General features: G+C 42.1%; 3 protein-coding genes across 5 annotated transcripts in view; all 3 read right to left on the bottom strand.

Moving 5' to 3' along the window:
• The window catches only part of kmt2ba (lysine (K)-specific methyltransferase 2Ba), a 28,862-nt gene extending 16,968 nt beyond the window's left edge, over positions 1 to 11,894 (bottom strand). For 2 of the 3 annotated variants that reach the window (XM_028963667.1, XM_028963669.1), the window contains exons 1-6: positions 11,545 to 11,894; positions 7,136 to 7,199; positions 5,250 to 7,007; positions 4,988 to 5,178; positions 4,815 to 4,904; positions 1,160 to 1,319 (exon numbers count right to left, since the gene is read on the bottom strand). In XM_028963667.1, the coding sequence (XP_028819500.1) occupies positions 1,160 to 1,319; positions 4,815 to 4,904; positions 4,988 to 5,178; positions 5,250 to 7,007; positions 7,136 to 7,199; positions 11,545 to 11,847 (2,566 nt within the window). In that variant the 5' untranslated portion in view covers positions 11,848 to 11,894. The remainder of the gene's footprint in view (positions 1 to 1,159; positions 1,320 to 4,814; positions 4,905 to 4,987; positions 5,179 to 5,249; positions 7,008 to 7,135; positions 7,200 to 11,544) is intronic. The other variant, XM_028963668.1, reaches the window with a different exon arrangement.
• A 766-nt stretch (positions 11,895 to 12,660) lies between these two features.
• On the bottom strand, positions 12,661 to 16,566 carry znf576.2 (zinc finger protein 576, tandem duplicate 2). The gene is made up of 5 exons (XM_028963753.1): positions 16,523 to 16,566; positions 15,421 to 15,567; positions 15,203 to 15,318; positions 14,541 to 14,684; positions 12,661 to 14,287 (listed from the first exon to the last, which is right to left on the bottom strand). Exons 2-5 carry the CDS (start codon positions 15,545 to 15,547, stop codon positions 13,532 to 13,534), a joined length of 1,143 nt encoding a protein of 380 aa, XP_028819586.1. The 5' UTR covers positions 15,548 to 15,567; positions 16,523 to 16,566; the 3' UTR covers positions 12,661 to 13,531.
• Positions 16,567 to 17,485: 919 nt separating this feature from the next.
• ndufv1 (NADH:ubiquinone oxidoreductase core subunit V1) lies at positions 17,486 to 23,718 on the bottom strand. Its single transcript, XM_028963720.1, has 11 exons — positions 23,646 to 23,718; positions 22,080 to 22,200; positions 21,906 to 21,988; positions 20,896 to 21,066; positions 20,608 to 20,791; positions 19,454 to 19,643; positions 19,072 to 19,284; positions 18,677 to 18,843; positions 18,416 to 18,497; positions 18,115 to 18,260; positions 17,486 to 17,807 (listed from the first exon to the last, which is right to left on the bottom strand). Exons 2-11 carry the CDS (start codon positions 22,197 to 22,199, stop codon positions 17,730 to 17,732), a joined length of 1,434 nt encoding a protein of 477 aa, XP_028819553.1. The 5' UTR covers position 22,200; positions 23,646 to 23,718; the 3' UTR covers positions 17,486 to 17,729.
• Between the last annotated feature and the right edge of the window lie 252 nt (positions 23,719 to 23,970).

Genomic DNA, 23,970 nt, shown 5'->3' with positions numbered 1-23,970 from the left:
GTGTCTCTGAACGCCAGGTTCACTAGTCCAAGCTTTAAAAAAATGATGTGTGGTAGCATGTGATTTTGTTTGTGACCAAGGCGAATAAAATAAATAAATAAATAAATAAACTTTTAATGGTTTTCACAAAAACATGGTAGCAGTTCATTGTCTGGAAAACGGCCGAGCGGTTAGTTAATTCCTCCCCTTCGAAAAGACAGAACTGCCAAGCAATCCATTCTTGTTTGTATCGGTTTAATTCTGATAACACTCCTTATGTGCAAGGTAGATAAGGGCGTGGCAAATTATCATCATCTAGAAATAATTATGTCACTCACGCCCTTCTGGTTCTCATTCCCCATGCTGTTAATAAAAGTGAGAGAAATACATAGCATATCCACTGACCAAAACACTGTCCAGTGACTTCTCAAGTATCATTCTTTCTCTGGTGTTAGTTCTCTAATCTTATAGAAAGGAGAGAACTTAATTTAATGTTCAATTCATTGTTAGAATATTATGTGGTGCGGTAACCATTGCTTTAAAATTTCTATTGCTTTTGCTAACTAGATAAAACTGGTTTTAAATGCTGATTAATTTAGTCCTTGTTGGTGCAACCAATCATAAGGGATTTAAAGAAGAAAAAAACAGAGGAGCAAGGGAAACTGAAGAATATTCATAGTAATATAAAAGCAATGCATTTGTGGTAAAGCTATATGCTATCAAGTGCTATCCACCACTACTGTTCATCCAAAGTTGTGTCCAGATATTCTTTAGACTAAAATGCAGCAGGGCCAGTGCCTGCATATGGGCGTTTCATTATTGATGGGATTTCTACACACATCCTTTACTGCTAGTTAGAGAAAGAAAGAAAAAAGAAAACCAGCCAGTAGACCTTCTGTGCTCAGTACAAGGGTCAAAAAGTAGGAGGAGCACTACACAAAGATTAAAAATCACAAGAAAGCAGCCATGAGGCTACAGCTTCAGCAAGTTTGCCATTTGACTACACTGTGGTTAAACACAGTGCTTAGTTTGGCCCTGATTCACTATTTGCCATTTAAAAAGAAAACTAGTATTTAGTTGGACCATGATGTTTGCATCATGGTCCAACTACAGGGTAAGTGTAAAATAAGTGTACAATTTTCTTTAATTAAAAGAAAGGCTGTTTAAGAATTTCATGTACCTTCTTCCGCAGGTGACTGTGATATGCCCTCTCTCTCATGCAGTGGAAGAGCACTAAGACGTGGGATGTCATCTGGCACCAGAGCACGAGGCTGGCCCAGGGCCACTGCTGCAGCGCGGCATACATGCTTAATCCGTGGGCCGCCAAGTGGGTGGGCCTGCTGTAAAGCAACGGCACCGTAAAATATACAGTGGAAAGAACATTTTTCAGATACTGGTCATGAATTACACTGTATTGTATTATGTACAACCAAGCCGCTAACAACAAAAGCTTAATGAAAATTAAAAAAAAATAATACATTTTTTTTTTTTTGATAGATCGATCGATAGATCGATCGATAGATCGATCGATATAGATAGATAGATATAGATAGATAGAAACACTTAAACACAATATAAGTCAATCACAATTAGCAAGACATCCCCAAAAAAGGCGCGGTCCTGCAGGTGGTGACCATAGACCACTTCTCAGTTCCTATGCTTTCTGGCTGATGTTTTGTGGCTCAGGTAGCGCAGCTCATCCAGGATGGCACATCAATGCGAGCTCTCATTTTTACTTGTTTTAAGGACATTACGTCAAAGTTGGATCAGCCTGTAGTGTTTTAATTTTGAGTGTGACTCCAAATCCAGACCCCCATGGGTTGATACATTTGATTTACATTGATAGTTGAATGTGCTGACAACAAAATCAGACAAAAACTGTGTATAAAAAAATCTAGGATGTCTTATTTTTGTGTTCCTTTTTTCTTGAGCAGTGTATTAGTGCAGTCACAGAATTCATTGTAAACAGACATGGGATCAGTTGATGCATCTTTTGCCACATCATCTGAAGCAAAGTTTGAGTTTAAGAATTAATAAGGATTCATTTACATCAGCTATAAATTTAAATCAATTTACTGTCCTATTAACTATACATCATAAACCTCAAATCAGTTGAAAGGTCCCATGATATTATAATTTTTTTTGTTGTTTTTGGATGATTCTCTGTGTGATGCATGGGACATTTTGATAACAGTTTCTTTATCCAAATAACTAGTGGTCAGAACTAAGTGTGACATGTATGTAGTGTGTACTAAATTCAGACCAAAGCCCTACAAGCAATTTGAAAACTCACCATGTGATGCACAGGACACAGAAAACGAGTCTCACCATAAAACTATTGCACCAAATATTTCAATGTATAATGGGTGTGAAAACTGGGCAAAACAAAATTATGTTTATATTAGCGGTGGGCCGTTATCAGCGTTAACGTGCTGTGTTAACGTGAGACTCTTATCGGGCGATTAAAATGTGCTGCGTTAACGTGAGACTCTTATTGGGCGATAAAAAAATATCTCTGTTAATCTATTCACAAAGTTGGGTTGGGAGCTGGGTCTATACTACGCAAACTCTTGTGCCGGAGCTATATGGTTACACTAGATTTATAAGTATATTTCTTCTTTCTTGTGTCTTTTAATTTCTTATTTCCTCAAGACTTTTATTTTGTTTTTGAGACACGGTTCAGGTCTCTTGGACACATGGCGTGAGCTGTGAGAGGTGCGTGGGGTTTGTGTGCAAAAGGTTATTTATTTCATTTTAATTTATGTACATATTTTGCATGTGTGTTATTTTGTGAATATTTTTTTATGTTCTTTTAATACTATATATTGTAGAGAGAGGTGCAGAAAGATGCGATGTTCTGACGCGACCTTGCTTTTTGTACAGAATACACTTTGCACAGAAAATCTCTTGGGTGTCAGCTTATCATTTGTGGTTCAAGAATCAAAATCAAAAAATTACACAACGCAGAAGAAGCAGCGCTACACTATGATGACTTTCACCTTGATATTTTAGTGCGGATGTATACCTAGCCAAATTGCACTGGGGGGGGGGGGGGGGGGGGGGGGGTGAGAACGAGTCTTTGAACTGTGCAATGACCACATCAAACGTGACGTGGTAACATGGATGCAGCTATTTAACTGAATAAACAGTTGGTAAACACAAGTACATCTTATTGAACATAATTTATTTTCATCACCAATTATCATAGTAGAACAGCTTTCTCAAGCAGTTTGTGATGCATTTTGGAAACAGGAGATGAGCCCCTGGTCTAATGCGCCACCTGGCTTGAGAAACCCATTCTCAAAAACGTACTTTTAGTCATTATTTGGGTAGCACACATATTCTAAATGCCTTCGGCAGATTCAAATGAGCAATTTTAATCTAGATTAATGTAGATTTTTTCTTACTCTAGATTAATTACAAGATTAAGAAAATTAATCTAGATTAATCTCACTGTAATCTATGACCACTTCTAGTTTATATATAATGCAATACCAATATATGCAACTAAAATGACTAAGACAGTGTGATGCAGAGGACAACAATGTCACTGGTCTAAAAGCTACACGAATGCTGATAAATTTAACATATGATAGCCAGTACTAGGAGTTAAAATGTGGTGCATAGTATGAATATTTAATTAATTCTGATGCACTAATCAATATAACATATAAACTGAACTTTGAATGTCTGGGTTATGATAATTTGCCTTGAATTTCATTGAACTTTTATGAGAGGTAACAGCATTTCAAATTTTGTTTCTTTAAATACATGGAAATTAAATGATGGGTACTCAGATAATGTGGAACATCTTAAATGCTAGGACAAGTAAAATTGCAAATATCCATCTTGGTTTAATTCTGTACAAAATCGCATTTTATATAGGCATTAGTGATCCCATAATATAGTATCTTAATAATCTATAAAACCTATAATCTATAAAAATTCAGCCTTGGCGCAGAATTACAGCCACTTTTAGCCAAAATGAGATATTTCTCCAGGATGCAGTGCTTTGGTGTTTGTAGCTTTAAATGCTAATGAAGAGGAGAGTGGTGGGATGAGGAGGAGAGCGACCTATAGAAGTCAGGGGGCATTGGCAGAAATAATGTCATCAACACCATTCACCAACGACAATTTTTGGAACACAGGGTGTCGGCAGTTTTCCAGAAAAAATAAAAATCTCACGTGATGGAACAAAACATATATACATTTGTACTCATTTTAAACCGAGCAACTGCAACGCTTCGCATGTTTGCAAGCCCTGACTGACAATGGAAGCATTTTTAAGGCAGGGGTGCAAACTTATTTTGGGTGGGCAAAGCATGAGAAACATAAGGTAACCATTCTCCTTATGATTACATAAGGGTAGAAATTCCAGATCAGACCATCTGAGCTGCCGCTCTCTGAACGGCGAAACAGAATGGCCAAAGCACTCTTTACACCTAAGGGGGCAGTGGTGGCCTAGTGGTTAAGGAAGCAGCCCCGTAATCAGAAGGTTGCCGGTTCGAAGGTGACACTGAGCAAAGCACCGTCCCCACACACTGCTCCCCGGGAGCTTTTCATGGGTGCCCACTGCTCACTCAAGGTGATGGGTTAAATGCAGAGGACAAATTTCACTGTGTTCTCCGTGTGCTGTGCTGCTGTGTATCACATGTGACAATCACTTCACTTCAAAGCACTCTTTACACCTAGCGCCATTTCTAGCAGCTGCAGGACAATAGTAATGTTAAATAATTTCACAAAGGGAAATTTTCATGTCATGGGACCTTTAGGATCTCAGATTGGCAGATCGCAGGTTGCAGTCTGATTTCTTTAGTCCATAGAACAAAGCTCACCTGGACAGCATCTTCTTTGCCAGGGATCCTCCTCGGACTAGTCATCGCCGTTTCCAACCCACCTCTCAGCTTCACTGTACCAGAGAGCAACTGGAATACAGAGAATTTCATTTAAAATGGTCACCTGAAAGGACCAATATTGAATTAATCACCCGGCACAGTAATCACAATACCTGGGAGGATTTGAGCTGCTTCTGTTGATCGATTTTAATGAGCTGGACTTTTGCCCTTTTAAGGAGATGGAACATGCGCTTGCTGGACAGAGAAATGCGGTGGGAACAGCCATCCTGTTCCACCAGAACTCGGTCACCGTGATCCTCCTGGCACAGGTCATCACCGGTTCCCACAGGTGTCTCGCTCTCTACTAGGATTGAACAAGACTAAATGAGAATCTGGTTTGTTGAGAATTTAAAAAAAAAAAAAAAGTACACTCACTTTTCGCCTGGATTGAAGCATTGTCCTCATCTGCCCCTGGGAGTGAAGGAGACAGGTGTGTAAGCTGTACAGCCAGCTTCCGTAACACGCCAGGGGAAGGTATCTCCTCCACCTTCAGCTTGGACCTCCGCCTCTTCTTCACAGGTCCTTCTGAGTCACCAGTATCATCGGTCCCCTTCTCAGTTTCCACAGTTGGATCGAATGATTCTCCAGACGAAACCTTCTGCACTCTCTTCTGAGCCAGGTTTGAGGTTAGTTTCTTTAGATTTTCATAAATCTGCAAGTGGCTTGAGCTCTGGCTTAGAACCAACTGTTTCTCTTGGGTGTCACTAAATGTAGAATCTGCTGTACCAAAACCATCACCCTCATCTATTGTTTGTTCAAGTTCTGGTAATCCTCTCTTGTTTCCAGATGCCTTCTGGCCAAATGGCTTTTGGTCCACATCTAAACTCTGCATTCGAGAAGAATTCATACCATCTGACGTACTGACATAGTCCTCCTGGTGGTCTTTGGATGTCTTGTTCTGAAGAGCTTTCTTAGCGGAGGTCAGGTGGGACATGCGCTCATCATCCATGAACCTCTTTGGTGTCTTGATAACCCTGGAAGAGCGAGCACTGACCACAGGTTTGTCCGTTCCATCACCATGGTGAAGGTTGATGCTCGAAGATGGCGCAGGACCATCTGACTCAATGCTGTAGAAGACCATCTTGCGCCGAGCTCGTCTATGCTGAACCGGCCTTCCGGGTAAGTGCGTGTGTTTTTCATCTATAGGTCTCCTCCTGTATCCAATCGAAGGATGCTGACATTTCATCTTGAAATTCAATGACCTTTTATTCGTTTGGAGAGATGGGTCTGTTGATGTCCCTTCTTGTGAAGGGACTGCAGGCTCCTGGCCTGCCTCGACTCCACCTTCAGCCGCAGCTTCAGGTGAGGCACCGGTGTCTCTCAATGTCCTCCTCTGCCTGCCTACAGGTTTTGGAGAAACAGCTACCCCTTGCTTGGAAGCGAGGACGTTTTTGGTCCTTCGCCTCTGTGACGCCCACAGAGCATTCCTTGTGTTCCTTCTCTGGGAGACTGGGACCACATTCTCATTGCTTGCACCGTCCGATTTCTCATTCTGGCTCACACGCCTTCTGCTTTTCAATGCCTTCCTGTGCGTTTGACCCCGACCTTTACCTTTTACACGAGTTTGGGTCCAAAAGACCTTCGGCTGTCTCTTTTGTGGCAGGACTTCTTTTGCCTCGCTTTCTTGCTCTTGTCTCGTCTGGCTTTTGGTTTTGCCACCACCAACGTCCTGCTTGATCTTAGCCTTCAAACCAGGAGTCTGCCGTCCCAGTGGCAGTCTGTCTTTGGAAGAGTCCTCGATCCCTTGAAGGTTTTCCAGAGCCTGTTGCCGGCTCCCTTTTTTGGTCGATTTTTTTAGAAGAAATTTCACAATGAGTTTAGGCTTAACTGATGCTTTGCCCTGAGACTTGACCTTGGCAGAAGGGACATCTTCCGTCTTTTCACCTCTCTTAACAATCTTCCCAAAAAGGGGCTTCAGCTCACTTTCTGATGAAGAGGTGGTCTCCTGCTCCCCTGTTGTAACCACTGAAGGGACATTTTGAAGTGCTCTTCCAGCTTTCTTTACTATCTTCCCATAAAGTGGCTTCAGTTCCTTTTTTTGTGTAGTGGTGAGGTCCTTGTCCACTAGTGCTGTAAGATCTGGAGCAGGTGGAGGCTTTTCTTGGCTTGATGATTCAGGTTTTAGTAGACTGCCTAAAACACAAAATACAATGAGACCAGGCCTAGTAAACGAACAAGTCGTTATACCCATGCAGATGCAGTCCTCATTCAAATCACACACAAGTTGTTTTATACATACAAATACAAAATAAAACACTTACTTTCACTCCGTCCTGAGCGTAGGAACCTTTTGCTCTCTGCCAGAAAACCTGGAAAACTGTCCTCCTGTGTGAGGAACATATGCATGGATTAAACACTATGATTTTTTAAAACTGTTTAGTAAACTCAAAGGCTGAAATGACTATCCGAGCAACTAATTATTCTAATAAAAAAAATATTCAAGGTAAATTCTTTGCATTTAAGTTTCTACAAGATGTCGTATTTTTGATTGCTAACTGATTTGTAGCCTGTGTTACGAGAGCTAGGCATTGAAATGATGATCATGGAAAAAAATAATAATAAAAAACCAGCTCAATCTAAACGAAAGTTGCCCAAATCTCCCACATATTGTAGATGTATAGATGTATGAGGTCCTGGGTTCAATCCCCAGCATCTCCACAAGTTTTTGGGGCAGTGGTGGCCTAGTGGTCAGAAGGAATCCCGAGGCACCAAGGTGCCACTAAGCAAAGCACCGTCCCCACACAATGCTCCCCCGGCGCCTGTCATGGCTGCCCACTGCTCACTCAGGGTGATGGGTTAAATGTAGAGGACAAATTTCACTGTGTGCACCATGTGCTGTGCTGCTGTGTATCACAAGTGACAATCACTTCACTTCAAAAGATTTACTTTTGGGTGAGTTTATAGCATTTGTTGCACAAATCAATGTTTTTTTCTTTCCCACAGTACATCACAGCGGCGCAGGCTTGCACATGCATTGCACATGCATTGCACACACATGCTCTAAGACATCTCTATTTTGCACATAACATTGCGCAAAGACAAACATTGTTTATTTATTTTCTTTTTACTATGTTGTACCTTTACTTTTTCTCTTTATGCTCAGATGGGCGATAGCAGGGGGTACACCCCTTTTTCCTTTTTTAAATAAAACTAAGGACAAATAGGCTAAGTTTCATAGTTTTTTTTCATGTACATCATGAATGTTTCACAGAAAGGTTGATTAAATGGACTTAATTCTGTAGCCAATAAACCAAAGGTTTTTAGCTCGTTTTAAGAGGCCTTTCATGTTGCATAGCACACTATCAATAGTCATTTTTAAAAAGTATACAAAATTATTAGATGATTGCAGCCCTAGTAAACCCAGTTAAAAATTACAGTTCGCAAGTGCAACAAACGTGCACAAGCTGACTGACCTAAATAGAACCAAGCCCACTCCAATTCAATGCTGTCCCAGATTCATGCTCATGTTAAAGCCAGCAGCATGGCGGAGCATGAGGGGACAACCGCGCCTAGAGCTGACTGTACCAGGCTAGAAACTCCTCACAATATAAACCAGTTTCATGATATAGCATCTGGTTCCACAAGCAGAAGATGTATTTATTTCTCCACTCACAGCACAGCGTTACCTGGTTGGTTTGAGAAGTCATGCTAAGCTACTGAACTGGAATTTCCAAAAAGCCTAAATAAAGCATTAAGTTAAAATCTGACTCCAAACAGAATAAGCCTCCTCTAAAAAAAAAAAACCCCAAACTTCTCCATGCCTTGTTCGTCTAGGCGCAATTAAGTGTTTTATTCTTATTTAGGTGTGAAATCTCTCTCGTTATGCATATAGATCTATAACCACTGAAGCATTATTCTTAGTACTAGTAGCAGTGTGTGTGTGTTTATTGCTGTTCACACGAACTTGAAAGATACTGAATAAATCTGAATCTTATTTTCAGCACATTTTTGACAGTATAATTCGTTTTATGAAAATGTTGTGCTGCATTAACCTAACCAAATTAAAATTTCCAAAAGACATACCACAATACCGCAAAAATATTTTGGCTGAAGGTGATCAGATCACTTATCGTGAGCAAACCATAAAGGAGCGTTATAACCGCTTTATCACCACTACCACTCTTGTCATTAAGGAATAAAAGCCACAGCAAATTACTACGCTTTACCCAGTTTCCATTTGTACAATTTCCTTCACTGATTTTGAGGTCTGGGATTGGCGAAGGGGAAAGCATGTTAATGAAAGCAGACTGAACATGATGCACCATCTACAGAAAAGTTCCCTCTTTCCCGTTTGACTATGGAACTCCAAAATGTTCAATATGTCATATTTATTTATTTATGTTTGAGTTCCATTTTTGAAGGAGAAGGGGGCGGGTTCTTAAATCCCTTATACCCTGAAGGTGTTGCAAATCTCTTCAACAGACGGCTAATCTCAGCACGCCATGGAAACATTAACCAGCAAACAAGCTTCTCACGTTCTACAACAGGTTGAGGAGACCATCTAGCTGGATGCCCTAAAACTGACAGCATTATAAAATATAAAACACATTCCTGCACATTACTGACACTATATTATTAAATTAATCTTCATAAAACATGAGACTTTTTAGATTGTAATAAACATAATAGCTCTGCACATGTGTATGTCTATAAATAGAAAATGCTGCATCATGAAGCCCGTGACCGTAAAGGTGATTGTACATATCGTGTCTGATAAACTGCAAATTACCCAGTTTCAACATGCATTCTTCATTTTGAGAAAGTAAAGTACTGTTCCACCCTCAAGACTGCACATTCATTACTTACCTCGGTACGCTTCGGCTTCTACAACGAGAGCATCGTGCATCGTGCAACAGTCAGGCACCTTGCAGCACAGTCAGCTCTTATACAGGACCACATTGCTGCCTGTATTTTCCTATTGCATCAGCCTGGGCTCTGTGAAGTCATTCGTTGCATCAACACAGGCGCTAAGTGGACTGATCTGCAGAAAACCACCGGACTGTCTGCTTGCTGATGGTTCAGGCTGCGCTGCAGATGCTCACTGTTGATTTCCCCGAGCGGGGAAGCGTGCACCATTTGCAACAATTAAAAAATAAATAAAGCGGTGATAAAAGTAGAGGGGGGAGCAATCAAGGTGTCTGCAGGATGAGCTTCACTTACTGCAACCCCACAGGTTCCCGCCTACACTTCTCCTCCTGATTCGCAGTCGGTCAACAGAGCACATTCATGCATTCAATACATTAGGAAAATATCAATACAGCTATATATAGTGATATTTTAAGTGGTGATATTGTATTGATACAGGGACATTTTATATTGATATTTTTGTACACAAATTTAGTCCAGTTCTGAGTTATGTTGCATTGACTGAGTTATTAATGTAATAATATGATCGTACACGCCATCTTGTATTTCAGCTGTTTTTACATTTTCAGCAAACTAGAATATCGCAATATGTACAGTATCACAATAAGCCGGACTATGATTATATCATGACCCAAGCGAAGTGAAAGTGAAGCGACTGTCATTGTGAAACACAGCACGACAGCACACGGTGACACAACAAAATGTGTCCTCCGCTTTTAACCATCACCCTTGGTGAGCAGTGGGCAGCCATGACAGGCACCCGGGGAGCAGTGTGTGGGGACAGTGCCCTGCTCAGTGGCCCCTTGGCAGATCGGGATTCGAACCGGCAACCATGACGGGTGCCCGGAGCAGCGTGTGGTGACAGTGCCCTGCTCAGTGGCAACCTTCCGATTTAAACTTCCTTAAACCTCGGCCACCACTGGCCCAATAGACAATGTGCAACTAGCATTGGGACTGAACCAGACACCTACAGATCTTCAGTCTAACGCACTGCCAACTGAGCGGTTGTGGCTGATAAGATACATGATACGTATCGTATCGTGAGATCCTTGCCGATACCATGCATAGGATTTTTTTTTTTTTTAAAAACACACGAATCCGAGTCTAGTCATCTGACGCCAGACCTGTTTGCGCTTTTATTTAACAGCGGCGCTGTTCCTTCCGGTGACCGGGCCGAATGCAAAACATTCTAGACTTAATTTATAAAAAAAAAAAAAAAAAAAAAAAAAAAGAAGAAGAAGAACTTTAGTCGGAAGAGCGGGAAATTCGGCCGACAACCCGGCAGAAACGAAAAGGTTCAGCAAATCTCCCGAATCTCCATTCTTGTTCAATTAGCGGCTAAAACTCAGCTGCGAGAATTTCCGCAGGAACTTCTGCCGGCTCGTTTTTTTCCCCCGGGCAAGAGCAACTTCCACGAGTTTATTACGAAGCGCATCTTCACAAACTTCTCGAAGCCCCAAAACTGCCCTCCGTTTCAGTATTTCTTCCAGGCCCCGCGCAAAAGATGCCTAATTATTAACACGAGCCGACAACACTGCTGGAACGGGAGGGACCGTCACTGACACCAGTAACCAGGATTACAGAAAAAACATCGCGTAGCTCCGTACGAACAGCCTTTACAACACGCGTTAAAAAGTAAAAAAAAAACAAGCCCCCGAGTACAACCCACACATGCCGGGGAAAAGGCCCAGATAAACCCGTATCCGTGCGGAGAGGAGTTGGGTTTTGTCGTTGTGACGGTCCCTTCATGATGGCTGTTCGTCTCCGCCCGCTTATAAACCTAAAAAGATAAAAACCCGCTCACCTCCTCGCTCCCGCTGGAACAGAATCCCGCCTCCCGCTGTCGCCGGTGCTTCTCCGCGATCCGAAGCAGGCGCACCAGCGACGGGTCCTCTTTCAGCGCGAGTCCGAGGCTCACGGGCCCGGGCCCCTTCCCCGCCGCTTCACGGTCCCCGCTCCGCAGGCGAGCGACGTGCAGGCGCCTCTCCGAGCGCAGCTGGCTGCGGGACGGGCACGGGCGCCCCGGGAAGCGGCAGCGGACTGAGCTCGAAGCGGCGACGCCTCCGGCCGCAGCGGAGGCTGAAAATCCGCCTCCCACCGCCGCCATTATTTACCACGACGACGACGACACTGGCGAAGCTCGGGGTGGGTGAAACAAGATGGAAAGGCGCGAGATAGACGAGGGGGCGCGGGGCATTGTGGGAAACGGAGTTTATGTCCCCTTAAAGCGACAGAATTTGGGAATAAGTGCCAGGGTCACCATCGGCGAATTAATTTAATTTACTGTGCAAATTAATTTACTGTGCATTACTATCATGGTTCATCGTAACATCGCCACCCCACGATTACTGTGTTCTTTTTGTCAATTTCAACATCTAAAAAAGTATAAATCCAAATTTTATTTGTCACGTACACAGTCATACACGGTATGATATGTGAAATGCTTTTGCGACTGCTACAGACCTCAATAATGCAAAAGTGGAACCAATATGCAAATATTGCAAACATAACCAAATATTACAATTTTATGTTTTTAGACATAAAATATGTGAAACAGGTAGGTTGAAGGTGTCTGAATATATATTTTTTAATTGTTTTTTGCAAACAACTTATTATCAGTAAACAGAATACAAGAGTTTATATGTTCATTTATATTGTTCCGGACTGAAAAAGAAAACCGTACAATACGTTAATTTTAAATTATGATTATTCTAGAGAACTACCGATAGGATAACCGTAGTAACAAATACGATAATGATCGATTTCACAGAATCATAAAAAGAAGCGCTACTCCCTAATAATGAACATGTTAATATGCTAATAAGTCTTGTTCTGCTAAATATAAACTTTACATGTAGATGCAATTTTCAGTGAGCCGTGATTATGCAATGAGTGTATTGGTAAATTGATCAAATGACAATATCCTTCATCCAATTTATTTGTTATATTGGGCAAAAATAGAAATATATGGACAATTAAGTCACTCTTCTGATAAACCACATACTATTTCTACCATGTTTAATCAGCAAGGTTTATGAAGTATAAGTCTCACACAAACAACAAAAGTTTACGTATTTCGCATACATTTATAATATGAATTTTAATTTCATAAATACAGGAACCAGAAGTACACTGTAGCACAATCACAATTCTGAACAGATTTATGTGAAAACCAATGAAATCTACATTTTCATGGTTCGCTTTAAAAAAAAAAAAAAACATTCATGTTTTCTTTGATTTCCAACAAGAGAAACTGTGTTTAAAACACATCCTCTTCCTGTGATTTACAGCACCTTCAGAAGGGAAAAAAAAAAAAATCACTTGTGTTAGAAGATACATGAAAAAAAAAAAAATCGGACTATTTCTACTTTCTTAAAAATGAAGTGCACACAAATAATGCAATGCACCAATTATGTGAAATAAAAACGGTAAAATAAGTGAAACTGTTTTTAATCTGAGATTCCTATATTTTACACTCAATGTAGGATGTTTTGAATTTACAGTATTTGTTCCAACCCAAATTATTATATTAATAGAAAAAAAAACATTATTAAAATATCCTGAATGACTATTGGACCAGTGGTTTGTCAATGATTTCACTCCCAATTTAGGTACGTTTGGGTTAATCGCATCCTGCCAAGTCCCACCTCACTATTCACTCACTAAAGTCCTGCCATATTGACCACTGAAACACAAAGTCTATTTAAAAGTCCCAAACCCAGCATCCACACCTCAAGCCATGTATACAACCAGATCAACGACTTTTACTTCCCCTCCCAGCCTAACAAACATTACCCCTTTGCCCCCTCCCCATCACTGTGGGTTTTCTGATGCGCCTTCAGGTTACTTTCGCGACCAAAGCTCTTGCCGCAGGTGGGGCAGGTGTGGCGGTTGGAGCCGTGGGCTCGTGCCATGTGGGCCTGGAGCTGCTCTGGCTGAGCGTAGCTCTCCGTGCACTCTGTGCAGGCATGGGGCTTCCGCGGGGGAGGCGGCCGGCCGTGCATTTCTTTCTTGTGGGAGCGGAGCGAGGACAGGCTGGAGAAAGTCAGCTTACAGTCTGCAATGGGACAGGGAATCTGGACCTCCTCTTGCTGCTTTGGCGGACGGCCTCTGCGTTTCCCTTCCTTAGGCTCGGCTGGCTTCTTTTCCCCGGCTGCTTCTTCCTCTTTGATCTCCTCCTCTCCTGAATTTTCCTTGGCCTCTTCCTCCTTCTTCTCACTATTTTCTGGCTCAGAAACAGTGGCTGCCACATTGGCCTTTTTTGGTGGTCGCCCACGCTTCTTGACCGGTGGCTTGCCATTGCAGTTCTCATCACCAGCGTGGTTCTCCTGGTGCTGCACAAGCTCCGCTTCTGTCTGGAAGCCACGCTGGCACTTGGCACAGCGGTACGTCTTGGTCTCGTCGTCTGCTTCGGCTTGTTCATCCACCGGCTGGGAATGGTGGGCCAGTCGGTGGGTGCGAAGCTTGGCAGGGCCACGGAACAGAATACCGCAATCCTTACACACACAGTGGCGCTCGGCGCACAAGTTGCGACGGTGGTCGGTTAACTGTGGAATGAGCACAGGCATGAACAACCATCATCCATTTCACCCTTGTAGTCTGTTTTTTTGGAATGTCAATCTATTAAAAATGCAAATAATTAAATCACACATTTTTCTGGGTCCCAATTTGCTACCAAGTCAGAAGTATAAAGCGTATTCAAATCATGGCACGCTTTTGTCGAATCGCTTCTGTGTTAGCGAAAAAACCATAGGAGCTGTTGTTAAAACCTCAGGTCTCCAGCCTATTCTTATGTACTACCTCAGAGAAGGTGCGGAAACTGCCCTTGCAATGTGGGCATCGGAAAGGCTTGTCCTCAGTACTGTGCGAGGCCTGGTGTTGGGTGAGCTCCTCCGAAGAAGGGAAGGTGCGGTCACACACATAGCAGGTGAACAGGGTGTCTGTCTGCAAGGTAAGGATAAAGCAATTCACATTTGGCAAAGACATTTGGCAAAAATTCACCTAAAAAGACCTGTGTGTTTAGACACAGGGTTCTTAATAATTTTTCAAAAAAAAATTCAGTGTCAAATTTTCATGAAAATAGTTAAAGTAAAAGCTTATCAGTGTTTCTTCCTAATGGGCTCCATCATGGTTGGCCGTAGATCATCTGCTGTAATGTACATGACAAGCTGCTGCGGAGGTGCTGGAATATGGAAGCACCGTACACAGCACCACGTGACATGGTTCACTGCGTACAGCCAGCAAAGATACCACCGCTGGTTTTAAACATTGCAGTTGTAGTTGTAAAAGTAGAAAAAAAAATGTTTCTTAAGCAGTCTTACAGGAACTATGTACTCCGTTATACATTCATGTGTCAATCAGATATATGTAATTTTTTTATTTTGTATTTTGAATCTTTTCAAGGCCTGGAAATTTCTCTTTTCCAGGTTCTTCCCCGACTGTAGGGACCCGGTAGTTGGTACCTGCTGAAGCTGCTGTTTGTACTCCTCGCGATGACTCTTCCTCATATGACGCTCCTTGGCCTTTGAGTTGCAGAAGGTGATGAAGCACTGGAAACACTGTAGACTGTCATGCTGGTCTACGAGTTAAAAACATAACAAGAAAGCGAAGACGTGAGGGGGCATATTAAAGAACACGGACAGACTAAACGACAGATTAGAGGGGGAAAAAATTTACTCACAAGTCTGTATGCTGGGTGGGGGCTTTATCTCTGTTTTAATGTCTTCGCCTGCGTCCATCACCCCGTCCCCAACCACCACCTGTTCCAGATTCAACATGTCCACGTCCATTTGCACATCTGAAGCCATCGGGAGCGCAACGCATCGAGCTGGAATAAAACAACTCACGTTCAGAGGCTTAAATCAACACAATCACAAAGATTACATTTTTAATGGTTGTTATAAATGAGCAGATGTAACGCGAAACATTTTTAATGCTAGTTACTGAAACATAGTACACCAACTGCCCTATTACTAATTCCTGAAAGGACATACTTCATTATTTAAATAACTATTACAGAAATTAGAGATTCAGTTATAACAAAAACAACAAATGAACTTCTGGATGGGCTTCGTGGTGTATTGCAAAGCTTCGTTACTTTGGCTGAAACAGTTTTACGCTGTTTTTTTTTGCAAAAGGAAGATCCGACATAAACGTGCATGTTCAAAATAATCCGTGACATGTGGCCACTTGAGATCGTGCTTTAGGCTTCAATTAGCAAGCAAGTAATCAAAAGTAAAATAAAGGCAATGCGCAGTGTCCACAGCGGCCATGTTTGCGGACTCTCAGTCTGGAAGATGCATGAAATACAAACTAACGCTGAGATCGCGTCAGACAGCTAGCTAGTTAGCTAGCAACTAGCAGCAGGACCTGGTAAATATATCTCGCTGGTAATCCAGTTACACGCTCTTCTGGGGTATATATTACATATTACATGCCTTGGTCGCCACACCGCATCAAATTCACGGATCAAACTAATATAGAAATATTACAAGCAGAGCTGGTTATCCGCACTCAAAACTTTAGCTAGGTCGTGTTAGCTTATCCTCGAAGGCGAACAAAACGAGGGCCAATTCAAATAACGGCGGAACGGCAGTAAAAAGAAATGAATACCTTTCGTCGCCGGCCACGTATAAAACACGCAACTCGCGCAACAATCTTGTCTGCGAGCAGAACGCGGCGCAATACCGACGAAAGCGGATTGTCTTTTATTATTATTATTATTGTTGTTTTTTTTGCAGGACTCTGGAACAAGTACGCCGAAACAGTCGGCCGTTCCTCACCTTTCGAAGCAGCCAATGAAATGAAGTCGGGCAGGCCGGGAGGCTGACCCTGGTCACGTGAGAGGGGAGCTTGCTGCCAGGTTCGCGTATTTTACGCGCCGGTGTTCTTGTTACTCCTTCGCTTAAACACATGCGCATCCAAGGGATGTGTTGTATTTGTGGCTGGTGGCGTTTGCCAGTCAGAGTCACAGTGAGCCATCGACTCCTCTCCCCCAACGCGGAGTGCCAGTCCATAAAACATTAAAAGCCAGGACAGGTATTTGCCGGTTTCTCTATCCGATCTCTGGCAACACTGGCAAGCGAGAAGCACCAGGAAGCGCTGGAGCGCCACCTAGCTCGTAGTAAAGCCAGTGTACCCAACACTGTTTATGGAATGCACCAAAATATTCATTCAGTGCTCACTCACCCAAAAGAATTATTTTATACTTAAATATGAAAACATGTTGGAACTAAAGGAGATAGTTTTAATTACATTTAATTAGAAGGAATGTTGTTATCATTACATAAGTTAAGTGAAGTGATTGTCACATGTGATACACAGCAGCACAGCACACGGTGCACACAGTGAAATTTGTCCTCTGCATTTAACCCATCACCCTGAGTGAGCAGTGGGCAGCCATGACAGGCGCCCGGGGAGCAGTGTGTGGGGACGGTGCTTTGCTCAGTGGCACCTCAGTGGTACCTTGGCGGACCGGGATTCGAACCGGCAACCTGCTGATTACAGGGCCGCTTCCTTAACCGGTTAAGGTTCTTATACTAAGTATCATATAAATAATAATAGTTTGAGAAATGTTCAACGCTGTCTAACAATCTGCTCTTAGCAGATTTATTTTAGTAAGGTAATACACAGATGCTTAGACATTGCAAATGACTTTGTGGTGTATTAACAAATTCAGTGTCAATGTTTAATGGCAAATTTAAAACTAAAATGTCAGAATGTAGTTATGATAAAAAAATAAAAGATAATCAAACACCAATCATTTTATTTATTCACTGTCTTAATGGACAATTTTATTTAATACTATATATATATAATATATTTTCAAAATGACAATTGCCAGTCTTGACAGGATGGTGATTTCTTTCAGACAAGTCGATACACACTGCAGGCAACAAGGTGAGCAATAAATGCTCCTTCTTAAATAGGAAGAGTGGTGAGGTGGGGCTGTCAAATGTTTCAGAGGCTGAAAGTCAGTAGAATGATGGTTTAGGCTGTGGCCTGCTTCATCTGTCTGAACTCTGCAATTCGGCTTTCCATAATTGGGCGGAAATGGCGGATCAAGCCCTGGAACGTACGTTAAAAGAGGGATGGGGTTAATTTGACATTTGCATTAGTAGCACCTTCAGTACAATGTATAGCACTTGTTCCCAAAACCTGAATCTGAGTAACTTTGTTCTGCTTTTTGTAGACTGCAATGGGTGATTTCATTGGTTTTTTCCCCCCAAGATAAGAAACAATGGATGTTTTAATCAAACCCATAGGTTTTTAAGGATATATGTTGAGTAGATGCTCTTCAGATAAGTTTTTATGTGAAGTAAAACTTTTACTGCCTGTCCATTTTCTGCAAGCACGTGTCGAATATGCATTGTACCTGCACTGGCCAGGCAGCTCCGTCGCCCAGGGCACAGATGGTGTGACCCTCAATCTGCTTACTTATCTCCCAGATCATATCAATCTCTGCCTCTCGAGCATCGCCTTTCACAAACCTCCACATCATCTTGTTCATCCAGTCCACTCCTGAATAAAAGGAAAAAAAACAGGCATTGTAAAATTTTTAAAATCAATAAAACAATAAGGTTATTCATCAATATGTAAATTGTAAATCTGCACGGAACTACTCATAGATAATTAGTTTCTGTAGAATCTGGAGAAAATAAAACAAAAAAACACACCTTCTCTGCAAGGGGTGCACTGCCCACAGCTCTCATGCTTGTAGAACTCGATCAGACGAGCGATGGCTCTGATAACATCTGTCTGCAACAACAAGGGTTCCACACCTCACCAGCCTGTTTGACTCTTATACAATTAATATTTTTACCAAAACAATAGATACGTAGATTTCTGAGAAAAGCAAAAAAATTTGTAAATCTGTATTTTATATAGAACCCCCCACCCCAAAGAAGACTCTCCTGTGCTACGTCATCCTCACTTACAGATTTATCCATGACAATAAGAGCTGCCGTGCCCAGGCCAGTCTGGGCCTGGATGAGCCCATCAAAGTCCATCAACACATCGTCACACACACTCCGGGGGATGAGTGGCGTAGACGAGCCCCCAGGGATCACACAGAGGAGGTTATCCCAACCGCCACGGACCCCACCTGAAGAAAGGAAAAAAGAAAAAAAGTGGGGCATACTTACTACTCACAGAACAAATAATCACAATACAGCACCATATAAAGTCCATCAATTCTTATTTATAGTTTCTAGTCCAACCAAATTCCTAAAATGATCATTCAGCAAATTCTAACATGTATTGCGAATTAGAGAGCACAGAACAGGCCCTGAACAGACTGAAGAATAACCAAGACATTAAAATGCATAGGTACCTGCATGTCTTTCAATCAGCTCCTTGAGAGGAATCGACATCTCCTCCTCTACGGTGCATGGGGTGTTGACATGACCAGAAATATTAAACAGCTTTGTTCCAGAATTCCTTTCGCGTCCGAAAGTTGCAAACCACGAGCCACCGCGGCGGCAGATTGCAGGCGCCACGGAAACAGTCTCCACATTAGCAACCGTTGTTGGGCAACCAAAGACGCCTTACACAAAATAACAAAAAACTTATTTCAATCCAGAAATTTGAAATTGATAGCATTTGCTTATTTTAATTAATACATGAAAGATTTCATTTGGCAACTTCCTATTATTTTCTAATATAACTGTACACGTCCCGTCCCTGAACGCAGGATTTAAATCCCAGTTTCTCACCAACGTCAGCTGGGAAAGGGGGCTTCAGTCTTGGTTTGCCCTGCTTGCCCTCAATGGACTCAATTAAAGCAGTCTCTTCTCCGCAGATGTAGGCTCCTGCACCGCGGGCCACATACACATCAAAGTCGTAGCCTGAACAGCATGCATTCTGTCCAATCAGCCCAGCCGCATAGGCTTCATTAATGGCCACCTATACAGAAAAATCATATTAAGACATTGCACCACAGTGGCTTATGAAATAAAAGGCATATTATTGCAACAGAAGCTATGATAACTAGGTAAAGGTCGCCTGACAATTTTTTTTGCATTTATATCAGTGGTCCCCTAATATTGTATCCTTTTTGCAGAATTACAGCCACTTTAAGCCAGTCCCGCAATGAGAATGCGCCGTTTCGGCGGGACAAGGAGGAGAGTTGCACTCAAGTGAATGGGCACTCACGTAAATGACATAATCAACACCATTCACCAACAACAATGTTTGCCACAGACATGTGTAATCTTTCCCCTGAAGCTACTGAGCTACCATCTGAGCTACTGCTCTCTGGACAGTGAAGCAGACTAGCACTCTTTATAGATATCGCTGAATGAAGTAAAATGATTGTCATCGTGATACACAGCACGACACACGGTGACACAATGAAATGTGTCCTCTGCATTTAACCATCACCCTTAGTGAGCACTGGGTAGCTATGACTGGCACCCCGGGAAGCAGTGTGTGGGTTTGGTGCTTTGCTCAGTGGCACCTTGGCGGACCAGAATTCGAATTATGGGGCCGCTTCCTTAACCGCTACTGCCCCTCAACCACTGCAGGACCATAGACAGGCTAGGGGAACTCGTACTAATGTTAAATAATTTCTCAAAATCAAATTTTCATGGCATGTCTTATGGTAATATGGACCATAAGACCATATTATGACTAGTTAAGCTACTATTATAAGTAGTTAACAGGACAATGGTGGATACATCAACCATATATTCAAGATTTTTATTTGTCACATGCACAGTTATACCAGAACAACATGAGGTGAAATGCATCATGACCCACTATTGAAGATATTAAAGTTATAATATAAATAAATTAAAAAGACTAGTGAAAAATTTATATAACTATAGCTGCTTAGCATCCAATAGCTACGTCCCATGATTTGTTCTACCTGTAAGTTGGAGGACTCATTGTAGAACTCTCCACGGATGTAGATGTAGGCAGCACGAGCACCCATGGCTCTTCCAGCAATCAGGCAGCCCTCTACCAGCTTGTGGGGGTCGTTGCGCATGATCTCTCTGTCTTTACACGTGCCTGGCTCGCCCTCATCTGCATTTACAACCAGGTACTTTGGTCTGAAATATATGTAGACATGCATTATTACATAAATACAGGAGTAAATTCAAATGACATGCATATGTGTAATACTGTAGTTTATAAAGCTGAGACTTTTACTGACCTGCCATCGCTGGGCTTGTTCATAAAGCCCCATTTCATGCCAGTGGGGAAGCCTGCTCCACCCCTGCCACGCAGTCCAGAGACTTTGATCTCATTGAGAATCCAGTCAACCCCCTTTAGCAGGATCTCTTTAGTTTTGTACCAGTCCCCCCGACTCAGAGCACCCTTCAGCCTGGAAAGGACATCACTGTGATCAGCATTGTATTAATCATGTAGAGATCATCAGACTGAAGGCCCTATTTTCAAACTGGCTCCAAGCAAATACCTTCAAGATAAGAAGCGTGAGTGAGAGCTGTCAATCATCAGTCTCCTCTCATTTTAAACGGTTTATAAAGAAAATCATTAAAGATTGTGCTGTGCTGTGGTGTAAAGTGCGTTAAAAATAATTACACACCAACAATAAGGGAAGTTGGTTTCTTTTCGTCAAGATACAGAAAACCACCAAGCGGTTGTTCATTGCTTTTCTTCTACCAGACCCACCTACTCATTTATGGGTCTAATGAACACAAAACAAGTTACGTAGCAAATAAGGCAAAAAGTTGAACATTTGTTTCTCTCCAAAGCAGGGCGCTTTTGCTACGATAGCAGCATTTAACACTTCGCTCCACCACCTTAAGTTAGACGATGGACACGATTTCCAACAGTCCTGAAGGTTTATGCTGATCACCTTCTTATAATTCGCTCATAATAATAAGCAGCTCATAAAGTGGCTTTTAATTATGACAATAGTGATCAAAGCAGCCATGAAGGTAAAAAAGAGGCAACTCTGAAAGAACAATAATCAAACACACTTCACTTTCTCCTGATACAACAAATAGTAAATATGTTTCTTCAAAACGGCTCTGTCGAAGTCTACGTATGTCCAAACTTTTCACTGGCAGTGTATGGAAATCCTGAGGACACCTTACCTAACCAGTTTTAAAAAATGCCCTTGATTTTAATTACATTAAAAAAAGAAAAGAAAGAAGAAGAAAAAAAAAAACCCAAAGGAACAGGAATTCGAGTCCTTACCTCCAGTCATGTCGACCATACAGGTTGGTAAATATTCTATCCTGGTCTGCAAGAGGGCCAAATTTAGTCTTTTTAGGCTTGTCCTAGGGAAGAAAAAAAGTTTCTCTTAATTGAATCTATACAGAATTTTAAATACGAATGTATGTGCTCCGAATGCGGTTGTCTCTGACTAACCTGCTGTGCGGCAGTGCTGTTGAAGCGAGTGATGGACGTGGTTCCGCACTGACTGACCGCTATAGCAGCAGTTGGAGCACGAACGGCGCTGCCAACCAGCACACGAGAGAAAGACAGCATCCTAGTTCAAAATAAGACACAATTACTTAAAGGTCCCCTGACATTACATTTACATTTACGGCATTTGGCATTTACATTACATTTTTGCTTTTGTGTAAGTCTTATTGGTCCTCTTTTAAGTGGAGTTAATGTTTTAGGGGAGGGGTGGGAAATTCTCTGGGCGGACAAAGCACGATAAAGGGGAGGAAACCTTTCCCCTTATGATATCATAAGGGGACAAATTCCAGATCCAACCGCTCTCTGAACGGTGAAGCAGAATGGCCAAAGCACTCTTTATACATATCACAGGATGTTAATATCACCAACCATTCCCATTTTATTTAGGTGTGTCCATATAAATGGCCCACCCTGTACTTTGAATCCAAATTTTATAATGGACTTACTAAAATGGCAATTCTACTCCAGAGTGTCTGCAGTAGAAGCGAAGCATTCCTGGGGTCTGCTTTTAATTGAATGTGCTTGAACGCGTGCCCACCCACACCATTTTTATATGCAAAGCAGAATTAGAAACTGGGCAGACCAAGCTTCAACACTGCCCTGAACATCTCTAAACCGATTTCTTTATTTACTTATTATGAGAAATAAATGATATTACCTTAGGCAGTTTAATAAGAGCCTGTTTATTTCAGAATTAATTTTCTCTGGATTGGTTTTATTATAATGGGAGAGACTTCTTGCGATTGATGCTGAAAGCACCAGATGCACAAGAGGTGAACATTTAATGAATCGAATGCTCGGCTGTTGATGCGTACACACCGATGTTAATGTGTGAAATGAATGTGTATTAAATATATATCTAGAACCAGCCCAGACAATAAACCAGAATACAGCAACAGTGGTCTACTGTCTGTATCTGTACCCTTCCAATTATGTAGGTGTACATAATAATTGAGGTATTAGATATTGTTAATAAAGGTGCCTGCGAGTGAATTATTATCAACAAAGATAATAATTCAGATTTTACCTTGGTATCAAAAACGTATCCATCTATCAATCTTATGTGTTTACACAACCAAAATGGTTATTGAATACCAAACTCTGGAGGATTTATCTCATTTATTTTGATTGTTTACAGTGTCACGCTACTGGGGGTAATATTTGGGCCGTGTCGAAACGTCATGACGTCATAACAAACGTCCGTCGGCAAATAATCACTGTATTTCCTCGCGCTTTACAAAACCTGGCACGCACGAAACAGAACTGTGGCCATAGCTGACGTCAAACGACAAGTTGGCCCCGACTGGACCGACCGGACAGCCCGTAGCGCCCGGTGACCTCCACAGCCGCTCGGCTGCACGGCGACATTGAGCTGTTAGCTCGGGTGCTAATTCAGAGAGCAGCTATTCAGCGGGTGGTCGGCATTAAAAAGTCCAGACCCGGACCCCGGACCCCAGACCCCGGACCCTAACACCGAACTCACTGACCGCTTTGAAAGTGGCCGCTTACCTCGCTGCGTCTCCCCGACCCTCCGCTTACAAAACCCTGCCGGATGTGGAACTACCTCCGAACCGGAAACCGGTTCCGGTTCACCAGCTTCTCGGCGTTTATTTCTTGTTCCGTCAGAAGCGAACATGTAATAGTAATTACAAGTAATTACAGTACAGAGATCAGTTTTTAAAATCTTTTGTTTCATATTATATATCTTGGGTTTGGATATTGTTATTGACGACGCTTTGAAATCCAAGTTGTATCTAAATGAAAGTAGATGGTTGTCTTTTGCAAGATTACGTTTGAGTTAACCAAGAAATGCTTTCAAAATGTATTGAATGAA

Source organism: Denticeps clupeoides, chromosome 20 (assembly GCF_900700375.1).
Source record: "Denticeps clupeoides chromosome 20, fDenClu1.1, whole genome shotgun sequence".
NCBI classification, from domain to species: Eukaryota; Metazoa; Chordata; class Actinopteri; order Clupeiformes; family Denticipitidae; genus Denticeps; species Denticeps clupeoides.
This window is presented reverse-complemented; position numbering and strand designations above follow the sequence as displayed.